The 19,471-nt window shown below is 44.5% G+C and overlaps 1 protein-coding gene across 10 annotated transcripts in view; it reads left to right on the plus strand.

Moving 5' to 3' along the window:
- Positions 1-18,645, plus strand: part of RFFL (ring finger and FYVE like domain containing E3 ubiquitin protein ligase) — a gene marked incomplete at its 5' end in the record, with an annotated part of 64,206 nt that extends 45,561 nt beyond the window's left edge. For 6 of the 10 annotated variants that reach the window (XM_081115637.1, XM_081115634.1, XM_081115630.1 and 3 more), the window contains 5 exons: positions 7,084-7,494; positions 10,728-10,808; positions 11,764-11,974; positions 13,189-13,212; positions 15,958-18,645. In XM_081115637.1, the coding sequence (XP_080971763.1) occupies positions 7,084-7,494; positions 10,728-10,808; positions 11,764-11,974; positions 13,189-13,212; positions 15,958-16,139 (909 nt within the window). In that variant the 3' untranslated portion in view covers positions 16,140-18,645. The remainder of the gene's footprint in view (positions 1-7,083; positions 7,495-10,727; positions 10,809-11,763; positions 11,975-13,188; positions 13,213-15,957) is intronic. The other 4 variants (XM_081115639.1, XM_081115633.1, XM_081115631.1 and 1 more) reach the window with 1 other exon arrangement.
- Between the last annotated feature and the right edge of the window lie 826 nt (positions 18,646-19,471).

A 19,471-nucleotide genomic window follows, 5' to 3' on the forward strand; every position in this document is an offset into this window, starting at 1 on the left:
GCGAGCAGGAAGGAAACTTACTGGCTGGGTAATGGTGTGTGGGTGTGGGCCCTCCCTTTGTCCGCTCCCAGAGGCAGTATGTTCTCTGGTCAAGCACCACTAGGGCTGATGGCGAACCCTGACCTGGAGAAAGAAAGAACTGCATTCTGTATTATTCTGTAGCCCAGAATGGAATGTTAAAATGGTGATAATGGGAAATTTGGGAGGAAAAAACCCTTTTTAAATCATCTGCTGTATGCCAGGGTCTGTTTTAAGCAATTAAGATTTGTTTCATTTAATCTTCACAATAACTCTATGATGTAGGCTTTAGGGTTCCTAAACTCCCTTTGTATGAGAAACTAAGACCTAGAGTTTAACAGTTAAAGGGAAACTGTATGTGTCAAGTTCCTGACAAATAGCCTAAGAGACATTAAAGTACTCATTCTCTTCCCTCCTTAGATAGCTCCTCAAGATCACATGGTTATTAAATGGCAGAGTCAGGATTCAAACCTAGGTCTTTGACTCAAGCTATTTCCCAGAAGACATTCAACATATTAGAACTTCTGTAGCTTGAGTGTTGACCCACTTACCCTTTTTACTGTAAGATGATGGAGGATTGGCATTTTACCTTGTAGGTTGCATTTTGCCTGCACTTCACTGTAGTGCAGCAAAGGCGGGCACATAGCATAGTTTTGTTGTGATTTGCTTGGCTACCCGAGAACTCAGCCAGAGAAGCTGCTACAGGCTGTCAGGCAGCTGTGGCTCGGTGGGCAGAGGTGCCCCTACTTTTATACTTAGACGAAAGTTTGAGCCAATAGATTGAGACTCAGGTGGAGAATAGAAGGAACTCGGTACCACATGGCCTCAGTCTTCTCAGTGATGGTGATGGTGGGTGGAGTTAGGATCTTAGATGAGATGGAAGGAGGCTGTTGGGTACTTGTCATATGTCTGGCACTGAGTTTGGCATTTCAAATGCCTTATCTTCATTGAGTCCTTACAAAAGCCTATGACATCTGTACCATTATTTGTTCCCATTTTACAGACAAAGAAATTATTCTCTTTATCTAAGGTAGTAGTTTCAAGGACTCCTTAGTTACATCAAGAGTCTGTTGGATAGCCAAAGATCTTCTTGTTCTCATAGTTACACTGTGAGAAATGTTAGGAACAGCTGCTGGTCGAAGTGGTAAAGTAATTGGCAAGAAGGAATAGGGAAAACCCTTGTTTAAATGAGCAGCATGAATTTGCAATAGGCTTATTTGAACCTTTTTTTTTTTAACCTGGTGGTGTATAGCTTATTGTTATTCAACAGTTTAAAAAATTATTACAGTTACATAAATATACAACTTACAGAGTCAACTTGTTCAACAAAGTTTATAACAAACAGTAAAATCCCCTTTTCATTTTGCTCTCCTCAGAGGCAACTGCTTTCAATTCTTTTGGCTGATTCTTTTGGTAGTTACCTCCACATTACTGATAAATATATATATACACACACACACACTATGTATGTATGTATGTGTGTACACACACGCACACACACACACACACATATTCATTCTCTCTCTGTCTCTCTCGATCTCTTACAGTTGACCCTTGAACAATGTGGGGGTTAAGAATGCTGACAGCCCCCCTGCACAGTCATAAATCCACGTATAACTTTTGACTCCTTAAAAACTTAACTACAGTTTCTCAGTATTTGTGGGAGATTGTGACCCCCTTTTAAAAAATGTTAGTTATACTCTATGGAATGGACATGGAGAAAGAAAGAGCAAAGAGGACAGTGTTGGTGATCCACACTTGGAGATCAGCATGTCAAGCATGTTGAAAACTTGGGAGAACCAGGGGATCTAGCGAGTTCTTGACATTTCTCAGTCAGAGGAGAGAATGTGATTGAGGGAGAAAACTCCCCCAGAAAAAGAAGAATGATGGTTAGGTGAGGAAGGGAAGATGCTTTATTTTTCTTTATAGTGGTTATCAGCACCTGACATAAATATGTTTGTGGGTTGCCTATCTTCTCAGGTGGTGCATGGGAGCAGAGATTTTCTCAATTTTGTTCACAGCCTTGTATCCCCAGTGGTTAGAACAGTGACCGACACTATTACTACCTACATAGTAGGTAGGCAATAAAAATTTTAAATAAATGAATGAATGGACAATTGAATTGAACAATTTGAAAAAGAGGAAGCAGACCAGAGAGTTTCTATTTTCATTGCTTTGTGGCTGCCAATTCCATGCTGAAGATTTTCATCAAGGGCCCAATCCTGTACCAGGAGCTTGCTAACAGCTAAAAGTTCTAGCTTTGTGGAGACAGAGCTGAGGAAGACCTAGGCCTTTCCCTCAGGGTGCTTCCTGTCTGGTTAAGGAGGCCCACTTTTGCAAAAAACTAACAGTCAGCTGAGTAAGGTAAGTACTGGGGAATCAGGCATTGTTGGTAAGTTGCTCATTCTAACTGACAATTCTAGGAAGGTTTATTGATTTGCAGGCTGTAGTGAAGACATCAGATGTGGGGCAAGTGCAAGGCGAATTTGGGAATTGTGAGTGGCCTATTTGGCCAGAGTGTAGAATAATTAGGAAGTTATGGTAGAACGAAGTAGTGATCAGGTGGTGAAGGGCCATGACTGCCACAGTAAGGAGCTTGAAGCCACCAGACAGCAAGGAACCATCAGAAAGACTTTAAACAAAGGAGACCTGATCAGTCCTGTTTCAGGTAGTAGATGTGGCTTCACTAGTGGCAGGAGTAGCACTTAGGAAGCTCTTGTACACTTGACACCTGATGAGAAGTGATCAGAGCCTGGTCTAGGGTGGTGGCTGAGACTGGTCATATAGCTACCATTTAGTGTGAGCACCTCTTCATGCCATACTCTGAAGTGTAGTACTTGTTAACCCATTTTACAGATGAAAAGGAGGAGACTCAGAGACACTAAGTTGCTTGGCTACTAAGATAGAGTGCGTGTAGCATATGAAGACATATGAAATGTAAGGGGAGAAGGTCAATTTGAAGTTGACAGGATATTGGCCTGGGTACTTAGGAGAATGGCAAATGATTAAAATAAGGAACTTTCCCCTTATTTATTGGAAAATAAATTATCAACTACTGTGTGTCAGGCATTGCTTGGGCTAGACATGCAGAGATGAAGTCAGTCATCCCTGCCTAACAGAGAGCTTGCAGTCTGTCAGGAAGGTGGGGGCAAATACATAGCCATACAGAGGGATAAGAAGAAAGCAGAGCAAGAATAGCTTTTGTTGGGGGAAGCCCAGTTTGTTTGGATTGAAAAAGATGGTTATTGGTACAATATTTTCTTGCTACAAAAGTAAGAAATAATTTTGTGCGATTCACAGTGAATTTTGTGAATATTAAGGATGTTTTCTCCTATTAGGGTTTTTCATTTGTAATTTCATGCTTAAGTGGATCAGCATTCTTATCGGAAGGGTTTGGCATTTAACAGCCACAGGCTTTTAAAATGTCTTGAAGCAGTTGAATTGAAATGATTACATGGATCCTGCTACCTTTTTTCTTTTTTTCATGTGGTCAGTATTTTCTGAATGCTCATTTGGTACAAAGCACAGATAACTTTAAGGACTTTACAGAGAGAACATAAGTAAGATGCATCTCCTGCCTTCCTAGAGTTTCCAGTCTTACAGAAAAATGGCAGGCTATTTTTGCCACAAGCCAAATATCCCATCTGTATTGCTAATACCGACCAGTGGTTTCACAGCAGCCCTGATAATTGTGTAGCAAGTTTAACATTCAGCCTCTTCAGTTGGACTAGTTTGAGGAAGAGGAGTTTGTGTTTGGAAACGTGGAAGAGGTATTCAAATCTGAGTGGAAAGAGAGGGGGTGGTTCCTAGATACTGGCAAAAGCTCAGAGATGAGGCAAAGTGGAAAGAGAATAAAAAATGAGTACTATTTGTGAGTACTAGACCACCTTATGCTAAGGTTTAATATACATCTCATGTGAAACTTCCAGTAGTCTTTGGATGGACTGACCACCTGGGAATCTGATGCTCTGGGAGGTTATCTGTTCTGTGCAAGTTGCCGTAGCTAAGAAGTGGCCAGCCAGGACTTACCCTGACTGTGTCACTCCTCTTGCTGCCCTCTTCCCTGTCAGTGGGCTTCAGCAAGGAATGCCTGCCTATAGGAAGGACCATGGGGAGGAGGGACTGGGAGGCTGAGAAAGTGGGCCTCACCTGTGCCAGGGAGTATGGGGGGGTGTGGGAGGATGAATGAAGGGCAGATTAGGAAAGGAGAGCAATCCGCCTGGCATTCTTCAAGGGAGTGCCTGCCTGAGGTGCCAGTGCCAGCTTTTTTGATGCTAAATGTGTGTATGTACTCTTGGCATTTATGCAGGCACGTTGGTTCCACTAATTCATCTTTCATGCTACCTTGTTACTCAGTTGGTTTGCACTATTTGCTAGAATTTATATGTGCATGATGATTTTTTTTTTTTAAATATATCTTTATTGATTTCAGAGAGAGGAAAGGAGATGGAGAGAGAGATATAGAAACATCAATGATGAGAGAGTCATTGATCAGCTGCAGCCTGCAACCCGGGCATGTGCCCTGACTGGAAATCGAACCCCGATCGCCTGGATCCTAGGTTGACGCTCAACCGCTGAGCCACGCCCGGTCGGGCAATGCATGATGATTCTTTTGCTCATTCTGCTCACATTTGTTGACAGGCTGGCTGTATTTCCTTTTCCTTTTTTTTCTCACCTGCCTCTGTAAACTGGGATTTTAGTCTCCAGCCCTATCTTTCTCTTTTAGGGTGTGTTTCAAATGCAGGCTGACTTCAGAGTCCCTGTGGGGGGCTGTGGGTATAGAAGCTGGGTTGCCGTCTTTGCATTCTGGTCTTGCACCCAGTAAACCACACACATTTGAAGAAAGAGGAGAGCAATGTTTAGATTTGGCTAATTGAGCAACCCAGGGCTTTTTAATTGTGTCAGGCTATGTCTTGTCAAACTGCATTGACTTGAGTAATGTTCCACATCAGGATCTACAGCGTTATGACATTGAAGTCTCTTCATTTACTATCAGTCATCCTAAACACATTTATTTTCCAATAGAAAAGCTTCAGAGATGAATGAACCCCCAAACCCCTGAGACATCCATTTTCCACCTGCGTGGCTTTGGGTCCCAGACCGTATGGATACTAGTGTAATCGTCCGTCCTTTGCAGTCAGTCTCTGAATATTTTATTATCTGGTTATAACTGTGTAGAGAATAAGGGGAGTTGATATGTGTCCTTTCGCAATGCCTTCTAAGTATTTATAGTCAGAACTGGGTGGTAAACATTATGCCCGTGTCCCTTTACTACGTGAATGACACTTAGACAAGACTAAATATATCTCTCAGCTATGCAGACTGTACTTCAGCCCCACACAAGTGTCTGTGATTTTGCCTGTGAGAATCTAAGTGTCTTCGGCATTCTTGTAGCTTGAAGAGCTTTCTATACATAGAAAAGAGGGAGCAGAAATTAAGTCACCATAGGATGAAAAGTTTTATATTTAAATGATTAGTGAGTGTGCCCTCCAGGATTATCCCAGTGTGCCCAGGAATCACTCCCTGTGGGAATGTGACATACTCTTGTCTGCAACAGCTCAGTCAGATGTCACTGTGCTTGCTCAGCCTATGGGGCAAGAGGCTGAGGATTTGTGTCCTGTGAGTTGAGCAAGCCATCATGTATTGTGTTGTCTGTGATTGTGGGAGTTGCTGCTGCCAGGCGGTACCAGCTTGCCTGCCAGGCCCTCCTGTTGCCCTTCTGAGACGCACTGTACTTTCACAAACAAGAGCTCCCTAAATCATGTCCAGAGGGCCTTCTGTAGCTATCTAAATATTTGTCTTGGATGTGTTCTTCTGCACCACTGAATTCCCAGCCCTCTGAGTGGGCCTTCCTGGGGTGAAGCCTGGGCACCAGCCTCTGGATGGGGAGTTTGGAGATGAAGAGCCAGGCCCTTGACTCAGTACTGCTGTTGGCTTGAATAGGACTGAGATAGGCAACATAGCCCGGTGGAAAGTGCATGACTGTGGGCATTAAACTCGGACAGACCTTGAGTATGAATCCTAGCTCTGCTGTTTACTGCCTGCCCTTGAATATGATACTTACAACTCTAGGTCTCAGTTACTTTGTCTGTGAAATGGGGAGGTATATGAATACCTACTTCATGGGGTTGCTTTGAGATTTAAATGACAAGCTAGGTATGGCTCTAGCATATAGTGGCTCCTCAGTAAATTTAATTAATAATAGTAACAATAACCACCACCACAGCCTTTATACACTTGCTTTCTTATCTCAGCAATAAATACAATTATAGTTCAGGATTTGAATCCTGCCTCTCATCATTAGCTCGTATTTCCTAGCAATAACAATTAAAGCAGTTACACTTATTGTGGACTCCTTTGCCAGATATGCTACATGCATTATCTCTTAACTTTACAACAATCCTATGAGGTAGATACTATTACCACCCCCATTTTACACATGAGGATACTGAGGGCCAGAGAGGCTAAGTTGCACACCCAAGGTGACACCACAAGAAAAGGAGGAAGGAGACAATAAAAATGTAGGATTTTTTTTTTTTTTAAGGAATAGTTTATTGATTTTTTTTTTAGAAAGAGAGGAAGGGAGAAGAGGGAAACATCAATGTGAGAATAACATTGATCGGCTGCCTCCTGCACCCCCTAACTGTGGATCTGGTCCACACCTGGTTATGTGCCTGACTTGGAATCAAATCAGCAATCTCTCAGTTCACGGAACAACTCCCAATCAGAGGCACTGACTAGGGCAAAATGTAGGGATTTTTAATTCTAAACCTGGTAGTCTTAATTAATAGCCTCCATTTCTCTATCAATAAAATATATAAAGCCTTATATAGGATAATAAATGTAGTGTCCTGTATATGGATACACTGACGCATACAGAGGGTCTCCCACCTGAGTGGCTTTTAAGCTGAAATCTGCAAGTTACCTTGCATCCTTAGGTATAGGAGGTAGCTTAGTTAAAGAGTGATTGTCGGTCTTGCTAGGCCTGGCAGCCCTAAGCTCCCAGCCCACTCAGTCTTGTTCTCACAAACTGATGTGGTTTCCTCTGCCTCTTGCTCTAAGCAGCAGACCTGCCTGGACTGTAAGAAGAATTTCTGCATGACCTGCTCGAGCCAAGTGGGAAATGGGCCCCGCCTCTGCCTTCTCTGCCAACGATTCCGAGCAACAGCCTTTCAGCGGGAGGAGCTCATGAAGATGAAAGTGAAGGACCTGCGGGACTATCTCAACCTCCATGACATCTCTACTGAAATGTGCCGGGAAAAAGAGGAGCTGGTGTTCTTGGTGCTTGGCCAGCAGCCTGTAATCTCCCAGGAGGGCAGGACTCGTGCCCCCACCTTTTCCCCGGACCTCCCTGAGCAGCAGGCCTTCCTGACCCAGCCTCATGCCAGCACAATACCTCCTACCTCACCCAACCTCCCTTCTTCACCCACACAAGCCACTTCTGTTCCCCCGGCCCAGGCTCAGGAAAATCAGCAGGTATGACTCGCTTGCAGTCTCTGCCAGTTGGAGGGCTCACTTCCCCTCCTGCCTGCATTGTGGGAGTGGGGTGTGAGCTTAGGTGTCTTGATTATGTGAAATCTTTCTGCCTGCTGATGTATGAGTGGTATATCCTTGGCATCACCCTGAGGTTTTGGCTTTTTCAGAGATGATAATGCATGGTACCAGGTTCTTTTTATTTTTTGTTTAATACATACATATCCCATTTGGACATTTTTTAAAGTTCCATTTATTTCATTGTTCCGAAATATTTTGAGAAAACTCAGTTAATTCTTTAAATTTAGTTCTGTTCATATTTTCCTCCCGGTTACTCACCTTTGTTGTGGTCTTTTTTAGCTTGATGGGGAACTGGTCTTAGTAACCGTCCTAAGGCACACAGGAGAAAAGGGAACATATGGAGGGAAAGGAGAGTAAGGAAACACAGTGACCAAGAAAGGGCACTGGTTCTCTCTGCAGTCACTGTTTGGGCAGGGGAGTGATTGGCATAGTATTGAACAGTAAGCTGTCTTTGTCATCATCCCAGTGGGGCCTGGAAATGGTAAGCTAAGAGCAACACATTGACTGAGGTATAAACCAGGCCTGGGGAGTATAAAAATGAGGTATACACTGCCTTTGTCCTCAGGAAGCCTCTCTAAGGGAAAGCAGACATGCAAACCAACTATTGGATAAGAATGAGGCCAGTGGACTTAACCATTGTGGAAGGAGTGATGGTATCCTATAGATGTACCTTAAGTGCTTTAGTGGGGGATTAAGACCTAGAAGTTCCATTCAGTTTCCACATCCAATTTATCACTGACTCTTTGGTTACCACTGGTGAATTTGAGCCTTTAACAATGAAATGAGGTTAGTAATCCCAGGCCACTTTCATTCTTGCCAGAATGTTGGGAGGATTGACTAGTGTGATGTCGTGTCCAAAGAGCTTTGAGCTACTTAGAGCTGGCGTAGTACTCATGTTGTCAGTTCCCACATGGGGTGTGGATGGCTGCTGCCTGTTGATGGTCACCTTTGCCAGGACTGGGCCCCTGATTCAGCTCTGATGGGCACTGAGGCATAAAGGCCAGTGTGATCGCATACTTTTCCTGCAGTAAACTCATTTAGTCCCTGTTGGCTTGAGCATGCTTTCTCCCAAACTGGAGTTTAACTCTTTCCTAGGCTCTGGCTCTGTCTGATGGACAGATTTTACCTGCTGATGTGACTTCTTCCCTTTGCTTGGTTGAGCACTCCTTTCTGTTTATGGGGAGCTAGGAGAGGAAGTTGAGGAAATTGTTTTTCCCTAAAGAACATCAAGGTGGGTTTTTCAGTGAAAGGAGTATGTTTTAAGCTTCTAGTCATTAACCAGAAATTTTCAGACTACACCTACAGTTCACAGTTTGTACCAGATCTAATTGGGTACTTCTCTGATCTCTGATGTTTTCAGAGGGCCTTCATGTCAGCTCACATTCCCTGTTCTGGTGAGAGCTACATTTTGCATGGCAGAAAAACAGACATGGGGAAGTTAAGTAACTTGTGCAAGGCCACCTGACAACTCCGCAAGTGAACTGCACCTAGAATGCAAATCTTTTCATAGTGCTTGCTCCACCAGGGTTCTTTCCTTTACCTTTAATGCCCTGGCAATGGTTGCTAGGGAAGGAAGTGTGTGGACAGATGCTAGTTATAGATTTTTATTTTAGCCAGTGGGCAAAGGCGACATGATTTGCAGCATGAGATCCAATTTCTCTTTCCAAGAAAAAAAACAACATAACAAAAGCTGTGGTATTTAGGAACAGGTTAGGCTCTGAAAGAATTGTGTAACTCCAAGGTAACCTCTACATAAAGCTAAGAAAAAAACAAGAGGTGTTGATAAAAGACATTATTTTGGGTGCCTCCCATATCTGTTATGCTACATATGTGATCTCATTCTCACTTTCCATTTTTGGTGGTGGTGATGTCTACTTTTCATTCCAGCTGTAGTTGCTTGCCTCTTCTTAATTAGCTCCATATATGTATCCTAATCTGGGATGAGTGGCTGGAGCCAGTGGCTGACTGGTTTCCTAGGTTGTCCCTTTACTGGTGCCCTCACTACTGGAAAAGGCCTGTGAGCTCAGGCACCTCTTTGCTCTGGGCTCACAGGAGGCCCTTTGCCTGGAGGGAGCAGTGGGTGAAGAGGATCTAGTTAAGGGGTTTGTGGCTTAAATGGTGATGGGATTAGGAGGCTCAGAGTTCTGAGTACTCTGGCAAAACCTGAAGGAGTACCTAGGAGGAACCTTTTGAGAAGTTAGAAGTCTAAGCAGAATGAAACTTTTTTTTTTTTTTAAATGTTTTATTGATTTCAGAGAGAGGAAAGGAGAGGGAGGGAGAGAGATAGAAACATCAATGATGAGGAAGTCATTGATCAGCTGCCTCCTGCACATCACCTACTGGGGATCGAGCCTGCAACACAGGCATGTGCCCTGACCAGGAATCAAACCTCAGTCTCCTGAATCATATGTCAATGCTCAATCGCTGAGCCACACTGGCCGAGCACAATGAAATTTTTTAAGCATAGGCATTTGTCTTATGTAATCTTAGGCTAGTGGACTCTCAGATGCTTTAAAATAAATGTTTGACCAGGTTTCAAGACAGCTCTTAGTAACAGCGTGCTCTGCTAGTTGGAACGCATTTCCAGAATGTGGGAGCTGTGACTGGCCAGAAGAGAGGGAATAGGGTGGTGAGGGTATGGAAACTGTTTCAGCTGGGCCAGTTGAGGAATCCAGGGAGATTCAGTATGGAGGAAGGGTAGACATGGTATGAACAGTTTGGAATTAAATAGTGGACATTGGTCCAGGGGCTGAACCAAGGATGGTGGGTGGAAGTTATAGGAAGGGCATTTTGGGTCAGTGTCAAGAAAAAAATTCAGTGGTAGTTAGAGAGCAGTCTCCTGCAGTGGACATGTGATCTTCTTTCCACTCGGCATATTCAAGCTGAGAGTAAATCGACAGTGAGTGGGCTAATGCCAGCCTGGTGGTGGGCAGAATTAATGCCATCTTGTTCTAGAGTTGAGATCTGTTTGTATTGTTTCTCTGCCAACCAAAGTCAGTATTAGGGAACATTTAGTCACGCTGTTGTGTGAGACTCCAGATTTCTGGGTGAGATGGATGTCCACTTGGGACATAGTGTGAGCTCAGGAGAGGCCAGTGCTCTGCAAATCCTGGGACATCTCTGTGGATGTTGATGGCATCTTTCTCTTCCCACAGGCCAATGGCCACGTGTCTCAGGACCAAGAACCCATCTACCCAGAGAGCACAGCCAGAGCACCTGCTGAGGATGAGACCCAGGTGGGGCCTCTGCTGAGTCTGTGCCTTTGCCTTTGCTCTTTCACTGGTGTTCTTAGGCTGTTATTAGGAGCCTCTCAACGGACGCTGAGTGGAGAGAGAAGAAGCAGTCTGTGATGATAGTCCTGAAATTCTGTCTCAGGGTTGGAGTTTAGTGTTAGTGTTCATTTGAAACCATCAGTGTTTTAGTGTGGAGTTGTGAGGTCACAGTGGAGACTGGGGAGCCTCATGGCCCATTAGTTTCCAGTCTCTTGACTTTCTCAGAGCTGCCAGAGTACAGGCTCCTGCTGCTTCTGTGGAAATCTTGTTCTGCTTCTTGCACACACTAGCCATTGTCAGGGGAAGGAGGTCAGATAATCAAGAGGAAAGATGAGAGAGGGTGTCAGGCCTCAGCCATGGCGGGGCCAGTTCAGAGGGCACAACCGTCAGGGCCGCAGAGTTTTGGTCAAGGTTACTTACAGAGGAGTGCTGGCCAGGGAAGTCTGCCTCCTCTGTGGGAAAGCAGTGGAGAGAGAAAGGCCAGCACTATGCTAGGTGGGTTCCTGTGCTGCCGCATTTAATCTTCACAGGACCTGTGTGCGAGCGCTGCTCTCTTTCCTTCATGCAGGGACAGACAGGTTCAGAAAGGGGAGCCACTTGCTGCCCTATATTATTTAGCATTAATCAATGGAGGAGTTAGGATTCAAAATTAGGGTCATCGGACTCAAATTGGTGCTGCTTCTCTTATATACACTGCTTGGTTTGTGGCTGTTGTGCCTGAGCTGAGCACAGAACTGTGGGTCACAGCGATTGGTCTATTTTACAATGGAAAGTCCTGTGCCAGGTACTCTCCCTGCCTCTATTCCTACTTCTGAGGTCATTCACCAGAAGTATGGTGTGATGAGTGCTTTGAGGTCCTTGGAGAGAGAGCTTGGGGAGGTAAGAGCTGAGCCCACTGATCTCATCTTTGCCTTTTTAGTCTGTTGACTCAGAGGACAGCTTCGTCCCAGGCAGGAGGGCTTCTCTGTCTGACTTGACCGATCTGGAAGACATTGAAGGTCTGAATGTGCGGCAGCTGAAAGAGATCCTGGCTCGTAACTTCGTCAACTACAAGGGCTGCTGTGAGAAGTGGGAACTGATGGAGAGGGTGACACGGCTGTACAAGGATCAGAAAGGCCTCCAGCACCTGGGTGAGAGGCTGAGTGGCAGCTGCCCAGAATTCTGGAGTACTTGCTGTCACTCTACAGCATGACGGCATCTTCCAAGGAAGGAGTCACCTTACACATTTGAACCATCTAGTAATAACTGAGAGTGCCAGGACTAGGTTAGGCGTTGCATACATTCATTCAGTCCTCAGAGCAGCCTATGAAATAGGCATTATTCATCCCCCTTTTATTATACAGCCCAGATTTGAATTGAGGATTTCCTGGTCAAAGTTCATGGTCTTTCCCACTGTATGCCACCCCCACCATACTCACTACTACCTCCAACAATACTTATTTAAACAGTTGGGAGATTAGGAAGTGAATTTTTGCACACACAGGAGACTCTTAGGCCAGTATGTGGGCTTTTCCTTTTATTCATTTCCCAAGTCATTCTACATAGTATCATTTTCAGCTGGCCCCCAGTAAAATGTCTAGGTCTATGGTCAAATGATTTTGGGAAAAAATACTTTATATTATGCCCCCCTGTTACTGATTCATGGTAGATACTATAATAGTAAAGGCAGAAAGTCCTGCAGAAGAGAAATGTGTTTAGCTGTTTTGAACTCTGCATTTCCTGAAATGATGTCACTAGAATCCTTCTACCCTCTCCTCCCCACCCCTCCCCAACTGATTTGGTTCCTCCAGATCAATATTTCAGTTACTTACATGCTAACAGTAGTTGAAGTCAGATTTCAAGCTCTCCTCTCCTAGTAGCTCAAATGCATCAGAGGTAGGGTACGTCTGACCAGTCACCTGATTGAACTCATTCCTCCCTTTGGGATTGTCCCCAAAATTGCCCTAGAGTTGTGAGGACGTAGGGAATAGGAGATGGCTCCTACTGGGAACTTCATCCAGACGCCCTGGCTGACTGGAACAGACGGTGCCTACTTTCTTGACTTAATGCTAGCTTTAAAAGCAATAGGAACAGATATTGTGCTTATGTAGTATCCTACTTGGCAGTTTTGTTCATGCAACCCAATGGAGTAAGTCCCTGTTCTAAGACTAGACCAGACACACCAGCAGGAGCTTTCTGTGAGTCTCAGCGTGTGTAGTGAGTGGGGCGGGCGGGTGTCTGTCTGGGCTCTCGGCCACCCTGGTTCCCAGCAGGGAAAGAGTCAGAGGTCAGAAATTAAGTCAGGGTAGTTGGAGACATTCCTCATACCATCACATATTGAGACATCTTTCTCTTTCCTTTTCAGTGTGTGGTGCCGAAGACCAAAATGGTATGTAGTTATTTCTGTTTGGGAGTGGGCTTAGGCTCTTAGCTCTTCTGTCCTTTCCCTCCTTCAACCCCAATTCCTGTTAAAAGTCCAAGAATTCTGAGCATATCAGCATCTGGACAGAGGGTGTGGAGAAAATTCACTGAGAACCAGCGCTTCTCGGCATCTTTTGAAATTCTCAATTCTCCTCCTGAGAAGGGAGAGAGAGGGCAGCATACCTGGGGGCAGACTGATTGGCAGATCTCTGGGTTGCCAGAGGTCAGAAGCCAGCATTTGTAAAATATTTAACAAAGCAAGTGGTGGCATGTGCCACATTTGGTTCTTTTTTGTTGTTAATCCTCACCCAAGGATATTTTTTCCGTTGATTTTTAGAGAGAGTGGAAGGGGGGAGGGAAGGGGGGAGAGAGGGAGAAACATCGATTTGAGAGAGACACGTGGATTGGTTGCCTCCCGCACACGCCCTGACCAGGCAGGGATTGAACTGCAATCCAGGCAGGTGCCCTTAACCGGGAACAGAAACCATGACCCTTCCGTGCACAGGCTGATGTTCTAACCACTGAGCCTGAGCAACACTGGCCAGGGCACATTTGGTTCCTTTTTCATACTCCTGGTGCTAAGGCATTCCTTCCCCTACAGTTTTCACTCAGTTCTGATCTGTGTGCACCTTCAAGGGAATCACTTGGGATGTTTAACAGCTTCTGGTACCAAGAAGAAAGGGTAATGACCTGAGAGAGCCTTGTTTGTACAGGGCTGGGCAGTGGCTAGAGCTGCTTTGGGGACAGATCAGAAAGGTATCACACATGGTGCTTTCTAGGCACAAGATGCATATCCCACCTTAGCTGCCACACACCCACCTATATATTAAATTCTACCACTGAGCCTTTGGGTACTCCCAGAATGCACTTCAGAAATCTAACTGTATCTGGGTATCATTCAAGGCTGTATGGTTGTGAACTCTTCCCCAAGACAGAACTTCTCAGAGTAATGTAGAAGCCTGCAGAGCATTTTAAAACTTTCAGAAGACTCTAAATTTGTTATTTAGTAAAATGGCCTTTTGCTCAAAATGAGTCAGAGTCTTCTGGCTGGTAAATTATCAAGAGTTGAGCTCTTTTCAGTTCCCCTAAAACATTTGAGGTTCTAGATCCACTCTCTCACCTTGATGCCAAGATCATGCTAATCTACTTGGTGTCTTCCTTTCTTTTTCTGATTCCCTGCTGGCAATTGAGCTGATAAGTTCATTGTTATTCCTGAGAGAAGTAATCAGTGATGAAGTTCTGAAATTATTCCTGCTCACTTTAGGTATTTGTGTAGTTCCAGCCTTTTCAAACCTCCCTGTTAGGGCTAACAGCTCCTCAAAAGGGTAAATAGGTTTCATGACCTTTCACAGCCATCCCACCTCAAGTGTTTCTTGACTTTTTTTAATAGTCCAGGAAACAGGAAAAAAAAGTACAGGAGCAACAGAGTGTGGGAGAATTCCCCTGGGAATTGTAGAGGTGACTGGTACAGTCCAGTTCCCTATTTGTGGCTACCTGGTTCAGCCTATCATTTAAAACATGCTGGCTGGGGTGGCTGGGTTTCTGGACATGAAGGTTTTTCTGTTTGTGCAGTTAAACTAGAATACTGGCCATGCCCTCTGTATCTTGCACTCAGACAAGTTCGTGAGCTGTTATTAAGAATTCTGTGCACTGAGCATTTAATACTATCTTGGTAGTCCCTGTACTTAGGCTGCTTGCCCAGAAGGCCCCCTGACTGGATTTGAATCTTGGCTTCTCTATTTAGCAGCCGTGTGCCTTGGGCAAGCCACTTAACTCTTTGGCCTCAGTTGCCTCATATATAAAATGAATAGTAAGAGAACATACTTCATAGTTTTATGAGGATTCAATGAGTTAAAATATGCAAAGCTCTCAGGACCTTGCCAGATACCTGTAAGCATTCAGTAAGTGTGAGCTGTTCCCTTGGGAGATGTTCATTTATTAGACATTTCGAGAACACCTACCACATGACTGGTGTTTTAGGGAATCAAAGATGAATATCTGAGCACATAGCAGTTGCTAAGTATGTAATTAGAAATTGAATGAATTTGTTGAATGAAGGAACTCATAGTATAGTGGTGGAGATAAGTAGGCAAATTTAAAAATTCTAATCCAATCTGGTGAGCATTCATGGAGGTATGAATATAGTCCTGTGGGGGTAGCACAGAAGAAGGAGCTATATAATCTCTGTTGGGCTCTTCCAGCAGGAAGTTTCTGAGGAAGCCTGGGGAGAGTCTGTGGGATAGCACAGGAGGCTCCCTTAATCCTTGGCTTTATTAAATTGGGGTTATGTTTACAGATAAGCCTTTCGATCCTTACTCATTACAGTTCCATTTATACCTAAACTTTTCTGAACCATTTTTACCTTTTCAGCATGTTCTGCCTCAGGGGATAATGAGTCCCTAAGTGCCATTCACTTTCTATATTACAGCGCCATTTGTCTGAAAATTATTTCTTTTAAGCTTTGAGGACTTGGCCTGGCTTAGTTCTCATGTTCTGGGATGTATTTGATCTACAGGTACTTTGTTCTTCAAATCTATAACCTGATCTGTGCAGGTGCGGATTAAAGAAAATGGAATTGGTTGCCGGGGAAGTGTTTTCTTGGAGTTCTATTTGAGGGGAAGTGTGTGGATTTGGGGGTTTGTTCACAGTGTGCCTGTTCTCTCCCACCTCCATACACTTAACTCTGCCCCTCTTCTGCCTTGTGTTTCTATAGGGGGAGCAATGCCACCCAGCATGGAGGAGAACCTGTGTAGGATCTGCATGGACTCACCCATTGACTGTGTTCTGCTGGAGTGTGGCCATATGGTAACCTGTACCAAGTGTGGCAAGCGCATGAATGAGTGTCCCATCTGCCGGCAGTATGTGATCCGAGCCGTGCATGTCTTCCGATCCTGAGGGCTTGGTACCGGCTTCTTCAGTGCCTTACAGGAACACAGTGCGAGATGTCTGGGCTCAGGGTTGGCCAGCTTGCAGGGGGGCAGGCTGACAAGAAAATCTGCAGTGTTCCCAAGACCAGGGCAAGCAAAGATGCTACGTCACCTTTGGGGCATGACTGTCTTGCCACGGAGGTGCACCTCTTGGCTGGCAGAGCCCGAGGCAGTGAGAACTGGTATAGATCGCTTGGGCAAGTCCCTGTTTCAATGATCTTGGGTGATGATGTAACTGATGAAGAAAGAGGACTTTGCAGAACTTGGACTGTATCTTCCTCCCTTCCTCCTGTACCCCTGAGCTGCTTGCCTGTGTTTCACCAATCAGAAGTCCTGGTAGAAATGGTTCTCTTCCTCCCCAGTACATTTGGGTTTATTCCTGGTTTCACTGGCTTTCTGTGCTTTAACCTACCTTTGCTAAAGTTTCTTGCTACATTACCTAAAACTCATTTGTTTCCTCAGACCAAAAAGATGTTAGCTTACCAGACCAATAATGATTCTCCTTAGGACAGAATGTGGACCAGTAAACTTACCTCTGGTGAGAAATGAAACACAAATGCTATTGAAAAACTTCAAAGTCATTAAGAGTTGCTTCCTTCAGTGCTGGGATTAGAAGCTATCAGTCTTCCAACCTGACCTTGGAAGCCAACAATTCTTCTGGTTCCAAAACTGCTGGGAAGTTCTAGTGTCTGTGAGAGATGGTGCATGGATTTTCTCTTCTCTTGGGGCCTGACTTAGCACCACCCTTAATTTTAGTTTGAGAAAAGGCTAAGTGTTGGGTGGAAGCAATGGCTTTTTGCTTAGCTTTGATTCCTTCAACAGACAGGAGTTTTACTCTGAGAATGAAGTCCCTCTCTTTCCCGTGAAGTTTAAACATGGTCTCACTCAAGGCATAGAGACTTTAGGCAAAGAGCCTGGCTCTTCTCTAGCCAGACTTACAAGTTCCTGGAGGCCAAACCTGTAAGACACAGAGCCCCTATGAGATATCAGAGGTACTGAATGAGGCTGGTTTCAGCCCTTGAGCACATAGCTGGAAGTCTCAGTTCCCCAGGTTGGTGGGGACTCCCTACTCCTATTCCCTTTCTCAGACTACTGATTTGGGGGTAGGTGAGGAAGAAGCATTCTCTGGGCTCTTTAGGAAGGACTGCAATGAGTAGGTCATGTGCTTGAGCCCTCTTAGGGTCTTTACACCACTGGAGGAACCAAAGGGCTAAAGAAAAAGTTTGCTGGAGCAGCTTGGCGAAGCACAAACATACATGTTATCAGAGGAGCTGTGTGCGCTGCCATTACCAATGGATGATCTGTGCAAACCCTAAGCACCTGAGGGCCTTGGCAGACACTCCCATTCCCCCAATGCAGCCAAGACAAGAACGAGTCATGACTCTGGAAAGCAGTGGGAAACCTCTAAGAGGACCTGTTTATTGATACAGACATACTTAGGTTTTTCCTTATCATCAACCACTAATCCCCCTTTGGGGAAACCAAATTTCATCAAGTAGTTGTCAGCTAAACACTGGGCCACTTACCTCAACATTATACCAAGTCCTGGATGATTTGATTCTGGGCCACAGCCTTTGTAGGAACTGGGGGAATCGAGATTTCCCTGTGAAGACATCTTTCTGCTGGACAGTGAGTACTGTAGTTTACAATGCCTGCCAGTTTAGCAAAGGATTCGGCTACTCAATTCCACTGTGAGGCAGGTCTGTGTATATGCAACTCAGTTAGGACCTAGCAATAACTTCAGGGTAGAAGCTGGCTCTCCTCCTACTTAAAACTTGCTTTCTCTGCTGAGGCCTTACCTCTCCCTGCCTCCCAATCTCCCTCCTAGACATGAGTTAAAAATAATATCCTAATGGTTGGTTAGTAACCTCAGTAAGAATTAGAACTGATGTCATTTACTCATTTTGGAGAAAACTTGCCTTTAAGTCTTCTAACCTCTTGGTGACGGTTTTCATTTAAGAAAAACGGTGTCAAGCAACCCTGATTTTTAAAAATTTTTTTTTCTCTGCATCTCTGTTATACCAAATAAAAGTTGGGCATTCCAAGATCCCATTTCAATGACTATCTAACCTAGGTAGAAAACTTGATTTTTATCCTTTAATGCTCCTTCCTGCCTCTCCTGGATCTTTGGTCTTAATTATCATGGAAAATCAGATTCTTCCAATTATTCCTTGGCTTTTCCTGTGATTGTTCAGAAACTTCAGCTGATTTTTTAAAAAAGAGGGCTGACTGGTTCATGTCTGAATACTTGGATCCAAACTAGTAAGAATAAGCTGTACAGGAATTAGTGTTCAATATATATTGTATAAATTTGTTGAAATTTTTTGGATGTGAATGTGTTACTTCAAGTGGCTTATATTAAGATTCTCTCAGACTTGGGTGTTAATACAAACCCGAATGTGTATTTTTTTGTTACAGAGCTCTGCTTTATAATTTTGTAATAAAGTTTCCTTATAGATGCCTGTCCAATCTGGTACGAGGCTGCCAGAGTCTGATGAGACTGACAAGAGTTGATAAACTACAGGCTAATCTCAGGCATGTGCACACAGGTATGCACCTGAGACTGCGTTATTTTTGGAGATGCTCGGGTCATAACATGTGGCTTTGATCAAGATAGCCCTGTTCAACAGACAGGGAAACCGAAGTTTAGTGTTGTTGCGACTTGTTTAAGACCTCACTACTATGTGGAAGACGCCACAGAACAGCCTAGATGAGGATGGGAGCTGAGTAGAAAAAGGACCAATTGTAAGATCAAACAGGAAGCAGCACAGAGTTCAGACACTGACACTGATTTGGTGAGAGATGGAACTTAAAGGTGTGTGTAGAAAGGAGTCTGCAGACAACCAGTTTGCCCAGTTAAGTCTTCAGGTGGCCCTGAGAGATGGATGGTAGCTGTTGGATACAGCTATTGTAGCTGGAGTGGCTCAGAGGTTGACCCAGCCTTGTGGGCAGACTGTGTGTGCACAGGCCTGTGCACACCACCTTGATCAAGTGCCCAGGGGAGGGGGCTCCTGAAGATGCAGCCTTTGGGAGAGCTAGATTTTGTGCAGCTCCGCCTTGTGACTGAGGAGAGACTTGTTCAGAGTGTGTAAAGGCTCAAGGCTGAGTCACAGCCCTTTGTCCTCATTGTTCTGGGCTGCCTACCCGTTGAGCACCATGATGACCTCTGTCTGTTGCCAAGCAACAGCTTTTTGGAAGTAAATGGATACAAAATCGTCTATATGGTATAATCTCAGCAGCCAAAAAAGTCATGTGCCAGACAGACTAGAAGGAAATAGGCTGAACACCTTGAACAGTGAA

The sequence above is a fragment of the Miniopterus schreibersii genome (assembly GCF_964146895.1).
Source record: "Miniopterus schreibersii genome assembly, chromosome: 16".
In the NCBI taxonomy this organism is placed as follows: Eukaryota; Metazoa; Chordata; class Mammalia; order Chiroptera; family Miniopteridae; genus Miniopterus; species Miniopterus schreibersii.